Source organism: Ochotona princeps, chromosome 4, assembly GCF_030435755.1.
Source record: "Ochotona princeps isolate mOchPri1 chromosome 4, mOchPri1.hap1, whole genome shotgun sequence".
In the NCBI taxonomy this organism is placed as follows: Eukaryota; Metazoa; Chordata; class Mammalia; order Lagomorpha; family Ochotonidae; genus Ochotona; species Ochotona princeps.
In genome coordinates, this window is record NC_080835.1 from 53,545,856 (window position 1) to 53,558,957 (window position 13,102).

At 52.4% G+C, this 13,102-nt stretch overlaps 1 protein-coding gene across 1 annotated transcript; it reads right to left on the bottom strand.

Annotated features, from left to right (window-relative positions):
- Window positions 1–1,997: 1,997 nt before the first annotated feature.
- On the bottom strand, window positions 1,998–8,270 carry UCP3 (uncoupling protein 3). Its single transcript, XM_058663573.1, has 6 exons — window positions 7,837–8,270; window positions 7,505–7,715; window positions 7,031–7,231; window positions 5,160–5,261; window positions 4,632–4,812; window positions 1,998–2,397 (listed from the first exon to the last, which is right to left on the bottom strand). Exons 1-6 carry the CDS (start codon window positions 7,960–7,962, stop codon window positions 2,283–2,285), a joined length of 936 nt encoding a protein of 311 aa, XP_058519556.1. The 5' UTR covers window positions 7,963–8,270; the 3' UTR covers window positions 1,998–2,282.
- Between the last annotated feature and the right edge of the window lie 4,832 nt (window positions 8,271–13,102).

Here is a 13,102-nt window from a genome sequence, read left to right on the forward strand (position 1 = left end):
CAAGCCAGGGCTACGCACAATGGCTCAATAGCTAGATCCTCATCTTATGAGTGTTGGCATCCCATATGGGCACCAATTTGTGTCCCAGATGTTCCACTTTCCACTCAGCTCCCTGCTTGTGGCCTGGAAAGGCAGTGGAGGATGGCTTAAAGCTTTGGGGCCCTGCACCACGTGGGAGTTGGAAGAAACTCTTTGTTTCAGATTGCCTCAGCTCCAGCCATTGTAGTCATTTGGGGAGTGAACCAGCGGATGGAATATCTTCTTGTCTGTCTTTCCTTTTCTCTGTAAAGGTGATCTGCCTTAAATAAATATTTAAAATTCTTTAAAAAAAGGAAGCCAAGCCAGACACTACATCAAAATATTCATCTGTTCATTTGCTTTGAACTCTCCAGTCTGAGTATGTGCATGGGGGGAGAGGTCACTGAAATGAAGCCAGGGCTGAGGGTGGGTGGATCTCCTATTGCTCCATGTGATGCAACCATAGTCAGGGAAGGAGCAGCCCATCAGGGGAAGCATTTTAGACTGGCACTTCAGGAAGCAGACAAAGTGGGGCTAGCTGAGCCTGTGTTCCTTTAGGGCACTGAGGGGCCACAAGCTAGGAAGTGTGAAGCTGAGGTTTTGGGCTGATCACCCTGTGAAGCAGCAGCAGGAAAAAAGTGCTGCCAGTTGGCATCATGTTATAGCACTCAGCATGGATGTGGGTACCTGTTTCGAATCTAGCTCTTGCAGCTGGTGCAGCTGAAGCTCCCAGAACCTGCGATTGGAGTGAGGGAAAGAGGGCAGCGGGGACCAGACCTGGACCAACCCTGACACACAGGTGGCCCGGGGTGAAAAAGGAAAACTGTCCTAGAAAGAGAAGCTATGAAACCAGTGTTCTCATTGCCACGCCAAGGTGTGAGTTCCTTTAATGAGTCATTTTCCACAAAACCCAAGTCCTGTTAGTTCTGGCTCCAGTGGGGTATCCATCCTCTACTCCCAAAGTCCCACAACTCTTCCAGACACCTCTTGCTAGAGCCAGGGAGCAGGGGCTGTGAGGGACTGGGCTCCGGTAGCTTCTTGGCACCACCAGCTGTCCACACCAGCCTCAGGCCCTGTTTCCTTCCATCTCACCTCTAGGCAACTATGACTTTCCAAAATGTCTCCCCCTGACAAAATCTATCCCAAGGTTTAGTCCTTCCATGTGGGCACTCCACAAAGTTCATGAAAAGGGGGTTATTAAAAGGCCATGTATGGAGTTCAAACTTGTTTTTGCACCAAAATGTTATCTTTTACATACATTTTTCCCATGGTTCTTTTTGAAGTACCTACATTTAAGGTTTAGAGAGAACTTTCTTTTCTCTCTCTCTCATCTGCTACTTTATTCCCTAGATACCCCAAATGGGCAGGCTGAAGCTGAGAGCCAGGAACTCAAATCTAGTCCCTTTCATGGATGGCAGGAACCCAATTCTTGGGCCAGCCCCATTGTCTCCCAGGGTACAAATTCGCACCAAGACAGAGGCAGGAGGTGGAGCTGGGGATTGAACCAGGAACTCTAATGTGGGATGCAGATGTCTTCAATGGTGTTCTGCTCCGATTAAGTGCTTTCTTGTTCAGTTTCCCACTTCTCCCTCTGAACATTCCTGAGGGAGGTAGATAGGCAAGGGCTCAACAGTCCCCATTTTGCAGGAAACAAGATTGAGGCTGCTCTCTGGGTCTCCAGCATCCTCAGAGTCTGTTGTGATGACACAATGGTGCCCCTGGGCATGGGTTCTCCCTTTTGTTTCTGACATTTTCCAGAATGCATGTCGAGTCTGGTGACAGACTCACTGCCAGCAAGCAGGTGCTTTGTGTGCGATGACGCTCAAGGCTGTGGTTGCAGCTTTGTGTTGGCATTCATGGCGTCCCTCTAGACATCATGGCTGATGGCCAACTGTCTCATGGGACACCCCTGTCCTGTCCTCATGAGCTTTTCCAGGGCACACAAGCTTGCCATCTTTGGTTTTATCCAAATGGATGTTTGTATTTATTTATTTTTCTCTTGCCTAAATGTTAGGCATCCAACTTAATGGTCTTCAAAAATTAATATAATTTAGTCTCCATCTTGTCAATCCAAATGAAAGTGCTCTTAAAACCAAGCACTGAAGACAAGAATGCTTGCCACGGCTTCTAGCTCTTGAATCAGCAACAAGTGAACAGTTCATGTAAACACGTGTGGGCCAGTGTCTGCACCTGTGTGCATCCATGCTCTGTGCTGTTAACTGGCTTTGCGCAAGTTCAGTCCCACGTGAGCTACTGGGGTTTGTTCAAAACGGAGATTCCCGAAACATCTGGACTTTCATCAAGGCCCGTTTCAGCTGCTCATAGGTGACAAACATCATCACATTCCAGCTTCCCAGACGCAAAAAGGAAGGTGTAAATCTGATGAGAAAGACAACCCATACATCAGCCAAGAGCCTGCACAGAGAGCACTCCTGCCCCTCTTCTGCCCGGCAGCCAGTGCTGGCGCTGCCAAGGAACCTTCACTGAAGCCAGCAGCATTCCTGCAATTCACTGTGTCTTTCTCATCCCTTCTGGGGGTGGGGTTCAGGCAGAAATTGGAGTCAGGGGAGGAAAGAAATGAGCTGACTTTGAAGTAGATGACTATGCAAGGCTCTCTAGGGACACTGTTGCCAGGTTGCTTGTTTTTTCAGAAACAGGCAGAGGGAGATGAAGTGGCTCAACCCAAACCTCATAGCCAGTCAATTTCAGACTCAGGGTTCAACTGAGAGGCCCAATGTGACTCCATCCTCCCAGCCCCCAGAAGCCTGTCAGGGTAATGGTAGTATACATAGCAAGGAGGTGGTCCTCATTATGGTTGCCAATCGCAGACCCAGAGAGGCACTGGTGTTCTGGCCATGACCTGCCACTCTCCCTCCTCACCCCCAGTCTCCCTCCCCAATAATCCTCTCTCTAGCGCTCTGTCCCTGATGGGCTTAGCTAGTTAACACTTCCCCAGCCACACCAGGATCTCTAACCATCGCCCATTTCTCCTGTATTTGGACCATCTTCCACCTTCTCCTGCCTTGCCTGACTGGGCACTCTGCAGTCTGAAGGACTCAGCTTGGCAGGCATCAAGCTGTGGCCTTTTCCAAGAGCTCACAAGGGTCGACAGCATGTGTGAACTCTAGAGTCAGACTTTTAACTTGAGTTAAAATCCTAGCTCTAGAGGCCTGCACTATGGTGTAGCAAGCAAAGTCTCTGTCTATGGTACCAGCATCTCATATGGGCACTAGTTTGTGTTCCTATGGCTCTAGTTTTGATCCAGCTCCTCCCTGCTTGTGACCTGGTAGGGCAATGGAGGATGGCTCAAGGCTTTGGGCTGCTGCACCCACGTGGGAGACCTAGAAGAAGCTCCTGGCTCCTGACTTTGGATTGGCTCAGATCTGGGTATTGCGCTCATTTGGGGAGTGAACCAGTGGATGGAAGATATCTCTGTCTCTTTCTCTCTGAAACTCTTTCAAATAAAAACAAAACATACATGTAAACAAAAATTATATGTATATAAGTAAATCCTAGGTCTACTAGTTTGTACCAGCTCAATAAACAAGCAAGCAATTAAACAAAAAATCCTCCTTAATTTTTCTGAGCCCATTTCCTTGTGTGGTCCACCAACACCCAATACAGGTCACCCACTGTCTGCTCCTGTTTGAGGGGAGCATGACACAGGGCCTGGCACTCATATATATGTTCAGTAAACATTTTGACAAGTGAAAGAATAAACTGAGACAAGTGTTCCACCTAATAACTGGCACGGTGGAGCACCTGTCAGGCAGCCTCTCCATGGGAAGACAGTTTGACTATGGATGCCCAGAGTTGTTCCTGTTGGCTTGTTGGACGCGATCTAACGTCAGGGTCCCAGACAGACAATGATCTGATGGAGACATGGTGGGAGGTGAAAAGGCCAGTGGAGAGCTGACCTGTGGGAGAAGCCCCAGGTTGAGGGGGAGCCCTGGTTCTGCCACCTTAGACAAGCTACTCAATTTCTCTAGCACTCGGCTACTTCCTCAGTAAGCATGGAGACAGCTGCCCAGCCCAGGGAGGTTGCTGAGATAACACCATAAAATGATACCAAATAGGGGCTGGCAACTGGCAACTTGATGTAACAAGTTAACCCTCCACCTGCGTCCCGAGGTGCTAGTCCTGGCTGCTCTACTTTCTATTCAGCTCCATGCTAATGGCTAGGGAAATCAGTGGAGAATGGCTCAAGTTCTGGGGCCTCTCTGTTCCTGCAGGCAGAGGGTGGGGTAACCCGCAGGCATAGAAGCAGGAGAGTGGGTGGAGCATTACGGTGGTGAAGAAGGCACCTCAGCAGCCTCCAGGGTGTGGGCAGAGACTGGGTGCGCTAACTTCCTTTCCCTCCTCCACTCCTGCCCAGGAAGTTTCAGAGGGGACAGTTCTTGTCCCTATCCCTAGGCTCCTTCCTCTTGGTAAGGCTTCCCTAGTTCCCCAAGGCAGGTTTGGCTCATTTTCTGCCCATTTCACTGTCATAGCTCTTAGTACTTCTCCTTGGTGGCGTAGCAGCTGGCCTGTTCGCTAACGCTTCCCCAGACAGACTTTGTCAGGGGTGTCACTGGGGACACAGGGAGAGCTAGACACTGGAGGAGGTGACTCACCCCTTGTAGAAGGCTGTAGGGCCCTCCTGGGCCACCATCTTGAGCATGCAGTCCAGGGGGCTGAGGTACTGGCCCGGAGGGGAGTTCATGTATCGAGTCTTCACCACGTCCACTGGCGAGGCCACCACCGTGGCACAGAAGCCGGCTCCAAAGGCGGAGACGAAGTGGCAGGGAAAGTTGTCTGTGGCGTGTGGGGAGGGAGGGGAAGGACAAAGCATTAGGGAGACACCTGTGCTGTTCCTTGTGCTAAGCATTAGTTCCCAGGGCCACCAGGAACTCTGCCCATCCTCCCTCTCACAGTGCCTGGGGACCAAAGCTCTGTCTAAGCTCTTGCTGAGCTAGAGCTGGGCCATCCTGGAGCCGGATTTATCCAGCTCAACCACCTTGCTGGAGGTGAGAAGCCCTCACTTCAAGATCACTGCGAGGACTGGTGCTTCTATCCTACCCACCCCATGCTGTACTGGAAAGTACCTCCCAGTTCTTTTAAATGAGAAGGGAGGGCTGTGTACCAGGAGCCCCAGGCCTTACCTGTGAGCAGGTGCGAGTCCAGCAGCTTCTCTTTGATGATGTCGTAGGTTACCATCTCAGCGCAGTTGACAATGGCATTCCTCGTGATGTTGGGCAAAGTGCCTGTTAGGAGAGTGGCAGGGGTAGGTGAGACACTAATGAGTAGGGCACAGGATTAATTAACCAGACCACAGGCCCTGGCATGGGATAGGCAGTGCCGCCAGTGCGGTGCTCTCAGCTGGAGGAGTCTAATCCCTGCTAAGCAGGAGCCACATCTGCCTCCCAGGCTTAGCAACTCTGAATGAGCTGTGATCTCTTCAGGGAGAGAGAACATGCGGATGCCCGTTTGTGCAGGATGGAGTGGGGGCACACTTTGGAGGTAATCTGCAGTAGCTGTTAACCTAAAATCTGCCTCTGTGAGACCGGACTACTGTCAGGAAACGCTGTTCATTATTTGGAAGAGCGGGGCCTGACAGAATGTAGCGCTGGCAAGGTCCTGAGGGAGTGGAATAACAAAGAGTGCTCGGGCTCGGCAGCGTGGCCTAGTGGCTAAGGTCCTCGCCTTGATCCCATATGGCTGCTGGTTCTTATCCCGGCAGCTCCACTTCCTCTCTATCTCTCCTCCTCTCAGTATATCTGACTTTGTAATAAAAATAAAATAAATCTTAAAAAAAAAAAAAAAAAAAAACAAAGAGTGCTCTGGGTGGACATGCAGCAAGTGAGCACAGAGCTGGGCAGGGACCGTGGTGTCTGCCCGAAACTTCCCAGGCCACTGCTTGTCCTGACAAGACTCAAAAGAACTCCTGTCCATTTGCAAAAGAAGGCAGACAGGTGTTGAGGTGGTCACTCTGCAGGTACAGGGAAGCTCCCCACCTTGTGCTACCTGCATGTCCCTGTACCCCAGTCCTTGCAGCAGCTTCCCTTGGGTACCTCTAGCATCCTCCTGAAACTGAACCCCCATCATAGAAAAGCAGGACCCAGCCCCTTGTCTGTCTCTGTTATCTTCGCCTGTCTTCTGAATTCACTGCCTCAAGGGAGTGACTCAGCTAGCCTCCTAAGGTTCTAATCACTGAACCTCCAATAGATAAGAAATGTCATGGCCAGTGTGTCCTGGAGTGATTTGTGCAAGAAATCCAAGGAATGGGCAGAATGTAACTGCCACCTCCATGTAAACCCCAGAACAGCTGGAGCCCACCTGGCAATCATCAATTTGCTAAAGAGCATGGCATCACTGACCAATCAAAGGAAAGGTTACAAGCTCCACTGGCCAACCAGGAACTTGAACATGAGCTGATCACGCACCTCTTAGCCCCAGCTTCAATCTGTAAGAAACTTGGAAGACCAGCTGGGTCACTTCCTTAAGGTAGTGAATTCAGAGAACAGGCAAAGACACCCTTAACTCAGGGAGCCTAAGAATTAAGAAATAGCTGCCCAGCTCTTTGCTTTGTGCTTTTGAAGAAATGCCTACCCTCCTTCCACCACCCGGATGTCAGTGACTGGCTTTCTGTGCATCAGGTGAACTGATACAATTTGGGAATTCTACAACACCTCAACCAGTTTGGGATGTTGCTTAGCAACACTGGCAGCCCTGCATGGAGGCCCTTCCCTCCCAGTCTCACACCCCAGAGCTTTTGCCTCCTCAGCCTTTGAAGTTCAGCCTGGGAGGTCAGTCTGGTCTCTTCCGCATCTGGCAGGACACCTAGCACATCCTACCTGAGGCCAAGCTGCCAGCCTCAGAGTGCAGGAGTGATCCTGTCCATGCCTCCACCCCAGGGGGCGCCTGCACAGGCTGAGGGCATCTGCAGTGGAACTGAGGCAGGCAGGCTAGCAGCCAGGGGTGTTCTTTCTGCAGCCAGGTCATGTACACTCAGCCTCTGGGAGCCCAGGCCTACCTTTCCACAGGCCTCTGAGCCCCTCCTCCCGGGCAATGGTTCTGTAGGCATCCATAGTCCCGTTGTACTTCCTGTCACTGCGGGGCCCCAGGTGCACACTGGCCTGGAAACGGACCTTTACCACATCAGTGGGCTGGGCACACGTCACTGCCATGGCTCCTGTGGTGCAGCCTGCCAGAATCCGGATAGTGACACTCGAGTCTGGAGTGGGAGGAAGGGGCAGGGACAGAGTGTGGGCCTCTGGCGCTGGGCCTTGGTGCTCTCTGCTGGCACGTGCTCACTCCTGCCTGTGTTCCTCCCCTGAGCTGGGACAGGCTTTCCACTGCCCCGCACACCCCACAACACAACCCTGAGCACAGCTCTGCCCTGGCATGGGATCTACTCAGGTCCCCTGACTCCCATGCCAGCTTCTGCTTTCCCTTCCCCACTCTGGCCTTGGAGCATCTGGGGTTCCCCCCGACCCCCAGCACTCACGGTCAGCTCCCTTGGGGGTATAGAACTGCTTCACGGAGTCATAGAGGCCAATGCGGATTGAGGCGAAGCTCATCTGGCGCTGCAGGCCGGCCACCAGCCCATTGTAGGGGCTGCGTGGGCCCTCGGTGCACACCATGGTCAGGATGGTGCCCAGCACGCCGCGATACTGCATACTCGGTGCTGCCAGGGCTACTGGGTTCTCCCCCTGGATCTGAGCCGGCAGAGGATGGGGTGGGGCAAGGAGAAAGGTTGGGAGAGAGTGGGGTGTGGGTGTGGGTGTGGGTGGGGTACCACCGTAGAGAGCCAGCCCTGAGCCTTGGCCGGACACCTACCTGCAGGCGGACCTTGGCTGTGTCCAGCGGGAATGTGAGGAGGTCAGCGAAGCAGGCTGCAGTGCCTGCACCCAGGAATTTCACGGCTGTGGTGGGGGGCACCTCAGAGGGCTTCAGGCCCACCATGGTCCCTGAAGGCTCTGCCCTAGTGCCCCAGGGCCGGGTGAGATCCACAGAGACAGGCTGCTTGGTGGTCCCAGGCTTGTGTGCAGGGAGATGCTGTGGAGGGAGGGGGCCTGGCAGGGAGGCTCATGGAGCAGGCAGGGTCAAGCGTGGTTTCCCATACCACCCCTTTGTACCCTCTTGTCAGGGTTGGGCTGTGGCCACACTACAGACTGTGTGGACTTGGTCACTCTCTCAACTCCCATATCTTGCCATCCTGCCCCTACCCCCGCCTCTCTCCTTCGTACCAGGGGACAGGCAGGGGTTGCTGGCTGTTTCCTAGGAAACCTGTTAGTTATTTAAAAGAGTTCTAGTTCTTGCAATATTACAATATTTTTACTCGCAGCTAATTCCCGCAGCCTGGTTCTTTACCTTGAGCCAAAAACACCAGACTCAACGAGGTATCTTAGGAGGTTTATTCCAGCGGGCAGGAACGGGGTGGAGGTGGTGGAGAGAAAAGGAAAAGGGGAAGGGAAATGGGAAGGGAGGCCGGAAGAAAAGAGAGAGCGAGCTGCACCTGGGGGCCTTTTTGTCTGCAAGGTGTGGGGGGCGGGGATTGGGAGGGATTAGGGCAGGCCCCAGGCTATTGGCGACTGCAGGTGAATGCCTAGGGATGATTGGTGAGTGGGCGGGGTTGGGGAAGGGGCTGGAAGATTGGGGTGGGATTCTCAGGTGAAATGCTGAGTTACATGTGATTGGTGGATGGCTGGACTGGGGCGAATTTCGTTAAGCTGTGAGGAAGAAGAAACAGTGCCTGGTCCAGGGTGGGATATTCGAATAACTCCTTACAAAACCAATGCTCAGCCTGCTCCCTGATGCATTCAGACCCCTCTCCCCTACCTAAGTGAAACCCCCTCCTTGTGACTCAGCCCAGCTGCTGTCCCTCCGGAATGGTTTCTTTTTATTTTATGGCCATCTGAATCTACATTAAAACATATTTAAATTTTCAAAGATTTATTTATTTTTATTGGAAAGTCAGATATATACACAGAAAATTCTTATCTGCTGATTCACTCTCCCATAGCCATAACAGAGCTGGGCCAAGCCAGGAGTGACCCAGCAGCTAGGAGCTATAACCAGGTCTCTCACGTGGGTGGCAGTCGCCCAGGGACTTGAGCTGGCACCTGCTGCTTCCCAGGGTGCATGTTAACAGGGAGCTGGAATTGGCAGCTGAGGTGAGACTTGAATTCAGACGCTGCCAGAAGAGGACACAGGCCTGTATCTTCTCCACTGCCTTAGTCCCCATCCCATATACCACTTTATCTGGAACAAACAAAAGCCTTCCCAGTGCCTGATTCCTTCTATGTGTGTAAAGATAGCGTCTTCAAACTCTGCAGGCTTCCTGGACCAGGGTTATGCCCCTGGAGGAAGGATAGAACCTGGTGTGGTTGGGGGTTGGAGGAGTGGCTCTGCCCATCCCTGCCTGGGCCTGTCGCTGTGGATGTCCCTGGCTGCCCACTTGCCTTTCTCTCCAGTGTGAAAACACTAGGGAGGATCAGTCTTAGGTCACGGCAACGTGCCTTCTCCCCTTGTTCTGCCAGAACCAACATTTGCCACAGGTGCTGATGTGCATGCACATACACACACACCCCCCGCCTGTGCCCTATTACTGCCAATCAGTTAAGGGTATCTGACCTATGAGGCAATTGGCTTAGCTTGGGTACCACTGGGCAGCTGGTCCACGGTGAAGGGCAGCCCTGTGCTGTACAACCTGGCCTCGCACACATCAAGCCCTCATGCTGATGGTTTTCAGCTCTTAGCAGTTCACACTCACTGGCACCCCAGCTCACTCCCTTTCCATCCTTGGGGCAGTGAGGTCCTGGATGCGGTGGTGTTTTTTGCCCCTTGGGCCAGGGCTAGTTCAAGAACTGTGGTGTAGGGCCCAGCGGCTTGGCCTAGTGGCTAAAGTCCTCACCTATGAACGTGCCGGGATCCCATATGGGCACCGGTTCTAATCCTGGCAGCTCCACTTCCCATCCAGTTCCTTGCTTGTGGCCTGGGAAAGCAGTTGAGGACGGTCCAAAGATTTGGGACCCTGCACCCGCTTGGGAGACCTGGAGGTAGTTCCTGGCTCCTGGCTTTGGGTCGGCACAGCACCGGCCATTGCGCTCACTTGGGGAGTGAATGATTGGACGGAAGATCTTCCTCTCCATCTCTCCTCCTCTCTGTATATCTGACATTGTAATAAAAATAAAATAAATCTTAAAAAAAAAAAACTGTGGTGTGGGCAGAGTATGCATTCCTTCCCTAGGCCACCCTCCACCTGCTGCTGCCCGTTCCCCTTTGCCCTATTTAAGAGTGGCTGCCAGGTGACTGGCTCCTTCCCAGCAGGGAGGCGCTGGCTCCTGGCCACAGCTGGAATGCCTGCAGGGTTTTGTATGTGTGAGAGCAGCTGACTTTCTGCAGCAGCATGTCTCGGTAGCCTTCCTCCTGCTCCCCACAGTCCCTGGCATTCCCCTGCTGGCATGCTTGTGAAGTGAGCTGGGCTGCTTGGGGCCCCAGCATCCTACCGCTGCTTTCTCCACTGGTAGGCCCTGGGGGTTGTGCTTCCTCCTGTCTCTTGCTGGAGAAAGCAGGGTCCCTTCTTCCAAACCTAAGGCTCCTGGACTCCACGTTCAGGGTTGCCAAGCTACTTGATAGGCACAATTCTGCTGAGCTAGGTCCTACAGAGAGCCCTCACCATTCCAGTCCGGAAGGAGGTCCCAGGACCCTCAAGGGAGAAGGTTTCCTGTTCTGCAGATTATGGGCAAGTTCCTGTTCATGGGAAATCATGAAATCCTGCCAGGGGCAGCCTGAGGACAGGAAGATGAGTGCTGGGGTTTAAGTCTGCCCCAGTGCCCTTTGTGCTGCAGCTCCCACCTTGACACGATGGGGGCCTGGGCTGAGTCTTGGTCGGGCCTGCCGTGCTGCCTGGGTAGGTGGTCTTTGGCAGCCCTGCCCCTCTGCAGCTTCTGCTGATGAGAGATAAACAGGCAGAGGGAGAAGGGAGGGTGAGAAGGACATTGGGGGGGCAGTGGAAGGGGGTCCTACCTGAGGGCCTCGCCAGGGCAGGGGCAGCACAGCGGCCGCCTAGGGCTCCATCACTGGGGTGGGCAGCTGGGTTCCGAGGGCCCCTCCTTGCCATTCACCGCGGTCTCTGCTGCCTCCAGCTTGGCACTGGTCTTTATAGACTGGCCGACCTGAAACCATATCCCAGAGCAGCCAGGTGCCAGTCTGATCACTTGACAAGAGGCAGGCTGGTGGGGGCAGGGAGGCAACATCTACATGTGTTTAAGTTCCCTAGACGTGGTGCCCTCAAATGGAGCTCTTTCAGGCTGAGAGGAGAGTCCCCTCCATGTGGGGGGCACCTGGGGACCGACTGGTCATCTCAGGCTTCCCACCTGGGCTGAGCAGGGCTCTGCTGGGCCTCCTGGCCTCCTCTTCATCAAAGGAAGGAAGACAAGTGTCATCTCTCCATGCCTGCTATGTGCCAGCTAATTCACATACCCTCCCACTTTTGGGAGTCAGCACTAGTAGGACTCGGAATTGTTTTTAAAGATATATTTATCTGAAAGGCAGAGTGTCAGGGGATAGGGAAAAAAGAGAGAGAGAGAAATCTTCCATCAGCTAAGAGAGAAATCTTCCATCAGCTAACTCCAACATAGGGCCTGGGCCAAAGCAAGAATCCAGGAGCTCCTGCCTGGTTGTCCACACCTGCTGCCTCCTCAGGTGCACATCAGCAGGAAGCCCAGAGGAGAAGCCAAGACTGAACCAGGCACTCTGATGTGAGGTGTAGATGTGTAGAGGTGAATTGGCCACCATACTGGCCATATATTTTTATATATATATATATATATATATATATATATATATATATATATATTCTAATTGGAAAGTCAGATATACAAAGAGGAGAGACAGAGAGGAAGATCTTCCATCTGCTGATTCACTCCCCAAGCAGCCACAACATTCGGAGATGAGCTGATCTGAAGCCAGGAGCCCGAAGTCTCTTCTAGGTCTCCCATGTGGATATAAGGTCCCAAGGCTTTGGGCCATCCTTAACTGTTTTCCCAGGCCACAAGCAGGGAGCTGGATGGGAAGTGAAGCAGCTGGGATTAGAACCGGCACCCATGAGGGATCCCAGCGCATTCAAGGTGAGGATGTTAGCCGCTAGGCTACTGCGCTGGGCCCCTTGATGTTTTAAATGACAGATCTGTTGAGATGTAATTCATGTGTGGTACAAGTACCTGTTGAAAGTGTGTAGATTCGGGCCCGGCGGCATGGCCTAACGGCTAAAGTCCTCGCCTTGAAAGCCCCGGGATCCCATATGGGCGCCGGTTCTAATCCCGGCAGCTCCACTTCCCATCCAGCTCCCTGCTTGTGGCCTGGGAAAGCAGTTGAGGACGGCCCAATGCATTGGGACACTGCACCCACGTGGGAGACCTGGAAGAGGTTCCTGGTTCCCGGCTTCGGATTGGTGCGCACTGGCCCGTTGTGGCTCACTTGGAGAGTGAATCATCGGATGGAAGATCTTCCTCTCTGTCTCTCCTTCTCTGTGTATATCTGGCTGTAATAAAATGAATAAATCTTTAAAAAAAAAAAAGAAAGTGTGTAGATTCAAATAGTTTTTAGTTATCTTAAGACTCACACAGCCAATGCTATCATCTACTTTAGAACAATTTCTGGACTCCCCAAAACTCCATAGCGTCATTACCCCAGCCTCAGGGGACTGCAAATCTCCTTTCTGCTTCTTGAGATTTACATACTTCTTCATTTTAAAAATTTTATTTTTACTTATCTTTTATTTGAAAGGCAGATTTATAGAGAGGAGAGACAGAAAGATCTTCCATCTGCTGATTCACTCCCCAAATGTCCACAAGGCCAAAGCTGAGTCAGTCTGAAGCCAGAAGCCAGGAATTTCCTTTGGGTCTCCCATGTGGGTGCAGGATCACAAGATTGAGCCATCTTCTACTGCTCTCCCAGGTCACAAGTAGGCAGCTGGATGGGAAGTGAAACAGTCTGGACATGAACAGGCACCCATATGGGATGTAGGGGCTTGAAGGAGGAGGATTAGCTAGTTATACCAAAGCAGCAGGCCTAATTTATTTTTAATATTGTTTACATA

What these genes read in the sequence shown, in the direction of transcription:
- UCP3 (XM_058663573.1), bottom strand. Translation starts at nt 7,962, where the DNA reads ATGGTGGGCCTGAAGCCCTCTGAGGTGCCCCCCACCACAGCCGTGAAA. An exon ending in CAGCCAAGGTCCGCCTGCAG is followed by an intron (nt 7,716 to 7,836) that starts GTAGGTGTCCGG and finishes CTGCCGGCTCAG; the next exon opens with ATCCAGGGGGAGAACCCAGT. An exon ending in CCTACAGCCTTCTACAAGGG is followed by an intron (nt 2,398 to 4,631) that starts GTGAGTCACCTC and finishes CTTTCTCATCAG; the next exon opens with ATTTACACCTTCCTTTTTGC.